This window comes from Anas platyrhynchos, chromosome 1, assembly GCF_047663525.1.
Source record: "Anas platyrhynchos isolate ZD024472 breed Pekin duck chromosome 1, IASCAAS_PekinDuck_T2T, whole genome shotgun sequence".
Classification (NCBI taxonomy): Eukaryota; Metazoa; Chordata; class Aves; order Anseriformes; family Anatidae; genus Anas; species Anas platyrhynchos.
The window spans coordinates 136,369,305-136,375,980 of NC_092587.1; the positions used below are offsets into that span (position 1 = coordinate 136,369,305).

At 48.2% G+C, this 6,676-nt stretch overlaps 1 protein-coding gene across 1 annotated transcript; it reads left to right on the top strand.

The window, feature by feature from the left end:
* Positions 1-2,096: 2,096 nt before the first annotated feature.
* Positions 2,097-5,634, top strand: SLC25A6 (solute carrier family 25 member 6). Its single transcript, XM_027447158.3, has 4 exons — positions 2,097-2,303; positions 3,100-3,586; positions 4,372-4,512; positions 4,993-5,634. Exons 1-4 carry the CDS (start codon positions 2,193-2,195, stop codon positions 5,148-5,150), a joined length of 897 nt encoding a protein of 298 aa, XP_027302959.1. The 5' UTR covers positions 2,097-2,192; the 3' UTR covers positions 5,151-5,634.
* Positions 5,635-6,676: the final 1,042 nt, after the last annotated feature.

Genomic DNA, 6,676 nt, shown 5'->3' on the forward strand with positions numbered 1-6,676 from the left:
TTATACACTTCTTTTTCTTTGCATCTTTTTTTCAACATATTCTCCTCTTTTTCATAGTCCACAGTTTAGTTAAATGTTTCAAATGCAATTTATAGTAGTTCCTCCCTATTTTTTGCTCACCTCTTTTCTTTATTGTCCCCCAGTTGTGTGTGCGCTCTTTATGTGGTAAGAAAGTGTGTGGGCACAACAGGATTCCAAGGGGGGGGGGGGCTGACTGCCATTATACAGACAGGGTTGAGCCTGAGATGCAGGAGGTGCCACTCTGCCTACCATGAAGGCTTTTGCTCCCGTTACCTACCTGTAACTGATTCCTGGGATTCCTTTTCTTGTCCTTCCTCCCTCACAGCAGTGCTCCAGTTCAGCCTCGGGGCTTGTTTTCCCCTTAGTAATTAAGTGAATGAATATCATCACATTGCTGTGGTCTCCAGCCACAGGGCTCAGTCATTTGCAAGCCTCAGAAAACTGAGGGCTGTGGAAGCAGGCTGCTCCTCAGGAAGCACATTGTTCTCCTATCTACATCCGTTTACAAAGATGGGCTGGAAGGGCCATGACATCAAGTATTCAATAATAGACATGTGTGTATGTGTGAAAATCAATGATAAAAATCACACTTGCTTCAGTGTAACTGGCTTACCTTCTTTTCCCCTTCCTAAACTTGTTAAACACTATCTCATAAAATGCATTAAAGCATTCACCTGTGTAGCATGGAAATGTTAACTGTTAAATGAAGCCAGGAAACAGCACTATTGTGATGGCGTAGTCAAGATTGGAAGAACTAGAGCAGAAGCTTGTCAAGATCAAGATTCCTCTGTGTTCTGTGAGGTTTCTGGAATAGACAGCTGCATAAAAGCACAAGTTTCATTTTTTTTTTTTTTTTCATCTTAGCTATAATTAGAGATGAGATGTGGGGGCACCTCATTTGGTTTAAGAACATCCTCCTCCTCCTCCTTTTTAGCCCTGTGTAGCTCTTATGAAAGTAGATAGCAGAATACGAATTTTTTTAGTTAAAGAAAACTAAAATTTTAGTTAAAGAAAAATAAAATTTTCAGCCTGGAGAAGAGGAGGCTCAGGGGTGACCTTATTGCTCTCTACAGGTACCTTAAAGGAGGCTGTAGAGAGGTGGGGGTTGGCCTGTTCTCCCACGTGCCTGGTGACAGGACGAGGGGGAATGGGCTAAAGTTGCGCCAGGGGAGTTTTAGGTTAGATGTTAGGAAGAACTTCTTTACTGAAAGGGTTGTGAGGCACTGGAACAGGCTGCCCAGGGAAGTGGTGGAGTCACCATCCCTGGAAGTCTTCAAAAGACGTTTAGATGTAGAGCTTAGGGATATGGTTTAGTGGGGACTGTTAGCGTTAGGTCAGAGGTTGGACTCGATGATCTTGAGGTCTCTTCCAACCTAGATGATTGTGATGATTGTGATTCTGTGAAAATAAAATAAACAAAGCAGCACAGAAACAAGAGGAAAAGAATGATGCTGAAAACGAGATTTCCCCCAGTCAGATGCATCTGAGAGCTCCAAGGTGAACAGGACAACCACTGACTAAACAATTTCTTATCGCAAAGGTTTCATACATTTCACTTTCATTTTGCAAACTGACAGCACCAGAGTCCCAGCGAGCGAAATTCTTTTCTCGCCAGCATAAAGTTTTATGGGGAAGGAAGTCCCAGCCTAGATAACTGCGTGTACGGGGTCCGGGTTACGAAGGGTCCCGTGGATATCCCGGCTCAGGACGCTGCATAGCGCACACACACCCCTGTAACCGCTGGTTTCGGGCGCCTCAGCCGCCGCAGCTTTGCGGTTGGGCCGCCAGGTCATCCGTGTACCAGCACGGCCGGCTCTATTCACGCCTGTGGGGAGCGCCCGGTGGAAGCGCGGGCGGTTACGGGACCTAACGCAGGGCAGCGGCCGCCGCGCTCCGCCGGGCCGAGGCGGCGCAGCCCGACTGGCGCCTGGGGGGGGGGGTGAGGGGGGCCGTGAGGGGGGAGCAACGGCCGCAACGGCCGCCCTCAGCCGGCTCGGCCCCGCCCCCCCCGCGGCTCGGCCAATGGGCTGCGAGGCGGGGGGCGTGTCCGGCGGGGCCCCGGCATTTAGCTCATGCGCGGGGACGGCGCCGCCCTTTCGGCGCGAGCGGCGGCGGCGGCGTCGGTTGAACCCCCCCCTGCTTCCTGTCCCGGTGCGGTGCCAGCGGCGGCCATGGCGGAGCAGGCCATCTCCTTCCTCAAGGACTTCCTGGCGGGCGGCGTGGCCGCGGCCATCAGCAAGACGGCGGTGGCGCCCATCGAGCGGGTCAAGCTCCTGCTGCAGGTCGGCGGCGCGGCCGGGCCCGGTGACCTTCCCTTCCCTCCCTCCCTCCCTTCCCTTCCCTTCCCTCAGCCTCAGGCCTCAGGCAACCGGTGGGGGGGGGGAGGGGAGCGGCCGTTGCCCGCGCGAGACAAAGGGGCTGTCGTCCCCCCCCCCCCCAGGTGGTCACGTGGGCGGTGGTCGCGCGCGGCGGCGGGTGGAAGCCGGTTCCGCTACGCGGGGGCGGGGCGGGGCCGGGGGAGGGGGCGGCGCGCGCTGTCACTTCCTCGCGCCGAGGGCGCCGGGGCGCTTGAGGAGGGGCGGCCGCGCGCCGCCATCTTGGGGGCGGGCTTCACGTGACGCCGCGCCGCGGCCGCCCATTGGCTGGGAGGGAGAGAGGGGCGGGGCGGGGCGGCCGCGCGGCGCCCGGCGTGACCTGGGCGGGGCGGCCCCGGCGCCACAAGGTGACTCGCGTGACCTTCGCGGCCGGTAACGGGCCCCCGGCGGCCGTCAGCTGCCCCCCCAGCAGCGCTGACACTCCTGGGGGCAGCCCCTTTACAGAGGGGCTCGGCCGTCGCGCGCTAACATCGGTTTTCAGACTTAACATTCGTGCTGACCCAGAGGGTTTTTTGGACGTTAAGCTTGTTATCAGGGGGTATGGTAACCTTACTGTGGTAACCACAGGCTCGGTCTCCATACCCAGCTGCTGTCAGGCGTTCTGGTTAGCAGCTCTTCCTGTTACGCTCCAAACAGGCTTAAGCCAAGCCGCAGTGCAGGCCTGCCAAGGCATTGAGTCAAAAATGCGTACTCTTATTTGCAGGTGCAACACGCAAGTAAACAGATTGCTGCCGATAAGCAGTACAAAGGCATCATCGATTGCGTAGTGCGTATTCCAAAGGAGCAAGGAGTGCTGTCCTTCTGGCGAGGGAATTTGGCGAATGTCATCAGATACTTCCCAACTCAAGCTCTCAACTTCGCCTTCAAGGATAAGTATAAGCAGGTGTTCCTGGGAGGAGTAGACAAGCACACTCAGTTCTGGAGGTATTTTGCTGGTAACCTGGCCTCTGGTGGTGCAGCTGGAGCCACTTCCCTCTGCTTTGTCTACCCCTTGGATTTTGCAAGAACCCGCTTGGCAGCTGATGTTGGAAAAGCTGGTGCAGACAGAGAATTCTCTGGTCTAGGGGACTGTCTAGTCAAAATCACCAAGTCTGATGGTCTGCGTGGCTTGTACCAAGGGTTCAATGTCTCTGTCCAGGGCATCATCATCTATAGAGCTGCCTACTTTGGAATCTACGATACAGCAAAAGGTAAAATTTCAGGAGGGAGTTGATGAACCTTTTTGGTTCATCATTTGGTTCAATTTGCAGAATTGTATTGCCTGTTTATGTCTGTTCTCGCATGTCACTTTGTTTGCTCTGTCTATAGCTTACGTAAGTGTGGGGGCAGAAGGGGGTGTCTTGGTCAGCATCAGTGTGACCTGCCAGTGGCGCTGTTCAAAGCAAATCTTCAGGATGTATTGATAGTGCAGGCTGCTTTTGAATTTTCCTTTTGTTTTACTTGGAGTTAAAAACCAGCAGGTTTTCTTTATAGCAGTAATGTTTGTTGGTAACCATACACAAATATTGTAAGTTTGGTTTTGCTCGCTGAGTTGCTGTAGTTACATTAGACCAATTTGGGTGTGCTTAGCAGAATTGGTTTGAGCAGTGCTTTCAGAAATCATTTGTTTAAGCTTGACTTCTGGGTGTGGGAATAATGGGTGTGTATAGTTCATTAAAATTTATAGGGACAATGCATTATTCTAGTAACCCTTATTTGTATAAACACCCAGGGAATGATTAAAACACTTCCGTGCCAGTCTGAAAGCATCTTGGTGCCTAAATTTTGATTACTGAGAATATAAAATACTGTGGGTTTCCTTGATTTTTTTTTTTTCTACATAGCCTAAGTGTGCTTCAAGTGTATCAAGCGTCTTGTTGCAGCTTAAATCATAGCTTTACAATGTTTTGTAAAAGCTAGGAAAGTAGCTGTTGTTGTGCAGTGAACTGGAGGAGGGTGTGGAGGATAAAAAGCTAATTAGTTTTTTTTATTGCAGGCATGCTGCCAGATCCCAGAAATACTCACATTGTTATCAGCTGGATGATTGCACAGACAGTGACAGCTGTGGCTGGTGTGGTTTCCTATCCTTTCGATACTGTGCGGCGTAGGATGATGATGCAGTCGGGACGCAAAGGAGGTAGGCTGTTACTCCCTGTGGTTCTTCATGCAGCACTAACAAGACGGAGTTCCTAACGGTCATCCCTCAGCACTTCCAGTTCCTTATTGCATAAATATCTGTTAACTTTAATTATGTTTAAGTAGTACGAGGCAGTTGAGTCAGGCTCACAGTCTGTGGTGTTTGTGAGGAATTATGCTGAAGACTTCTCTTTGTGGAATATGAATTGGGTAAATGGGCTGGCTCTTTACAGTGGCAAGCTACGTGAAAGCAATGAGTTGACAGTATGAATGCCATAAGAACATTTCAGATTCTTTTGTGACATAACTTACAATAACTAGGCAGGCAGGTAGCAAGATTTTCTGTTGCCTGAGCTAGTATTGTGGTAGTCTTAAAGCAAGGTGTGGGACATGAAGTAGCTAGGGAAGTGAAATGGCAGTTGCTAGAGACACCTGAGGTACAATTACAGGAGCTAAAAATCACTTTGCTCTTTTTCTACAGCTGATATCATGTACTCTGGAACGATTGACTGCTGGCGGAAGATTGCAAGGGATGAGGGAGGAAAGGCGTTCTTCAAGGGTGCATGGTCTAATGTTCTCCGAGGCATGGGGGGAGCTTTCGTGCTTGTGCTGTATGATGAATTCAAGAAAGTCATTTAAGCGGCCTAACTAGAATTTGAAATCAAGTTGAGCAGATCATGTAGAATAACTACCATTATGGACCATTGACCTTCAAGAAATTCCTGTGAGTCTTATTTATCAGAGCCAGATGATATTTGTAGATGGGGCTGGAAACTGACATACAGAACTGATCCATTTCATGGTAACCTGTGTGAAGACACTGAATCTGGCAGTTCAGTGTGGTGACTTGTTTCAGCAATGAGAAATCAGCGTCACTGGTTCAGGGTCCAAAGTGGCTGGGTCCAAGTTAGGTAGAAAAGCATTGTATGCCCATGGATCAGTCCCCAGTTTCAAGTCCTATCTGTTTTAGGACCATAAAATTGTCTTTGAAAGTACTTGCTAACAAATCATTCTTTTCCACTTGTACTGAAGCACTATGTACCATTTTGCACAGCTGAACATCTAGCAATTTTGTTCTTAAATTGGGGCATTCTTCTGTAAAACAATAAACATACTTACTCTGTCTGTGTTGAAATTATTACATCGAAGCTTTGGGAAAGCCTCTTTTCTCTGAAAACTTGTTTTGGATAATGGTTCACCTGATACACTTACACTGCACTATAACAGAATAAGCTTGATTTTATTAAAATAATTGAATGTGAGACCTTTGAAGAAAAAAGCATAGGTTGTACTAATAGAAACCACTCCCATTCTTTGTGCCTGATTGTGTATGATGGGCTGCTGCAAGTGGCTTTTTGCATGATTCTTAAGAATTGATTTGCAGCTTTTCATGTGATGTAAAATGAGGGTTTTTCTGTTGTAGCACTTCAAGGACCCAAAGTTGCAAGGGCTGTCAAAAAGTGATGTTCTTGCCCTTCGCAAAGCAACTTAAAATGGAATATATATTTTTTTTAAGTTAATATAGAAAGCAACACAGGACATTCATGCAAAAACCCAGGAACCCAGTTAAATGCCTTTAATGTTTGAGTGACCTGTCTATTGTATTGTTGCTGCTATTTGGAAATGCTGATCATGCCACTCAAGAGTGTGTTCGGCCTGATCTCTAGCAGTGGTCAGTACCTCTGTGGAAGATAGATTTAATCTGAAATGAAGCTCAGTTTTAGAGGTGCAGTTAGGATATGTGACAGGGAATATGTGTGATCCTGTGTAGCTGTAAAATAGAGGTAACGGTAGGTCAGCCTTCACTAATAACTGAATAATGTCTACTTTCAAGGATTGTCTGAAGACTAGAAACAGGTAGTACATTATCTCAAATGGCAGTATGAGGAATTAAGTCTGTGATCTGCATATGTGTGTATAATCTTGCTTTTGTATTCTGTAATCTACAAGGATGTGGGGAGACCAGTAAAGGAAGACAAGGTGTTCATCTTCCAGTCATGTTCTTAAGAACTTGCCCTGTATCTGAAAGAAACTATGTCATTGTATGAGTCACTGAAGGCTGACTGAGCTGAGGTTTTTTTGTGCCTTCTGAGGTTGCTACTCAAGATGAGGTATTTAAATTTACTACATGGCTTTGTCTGATTATTTGGCTCCAACATGATGTT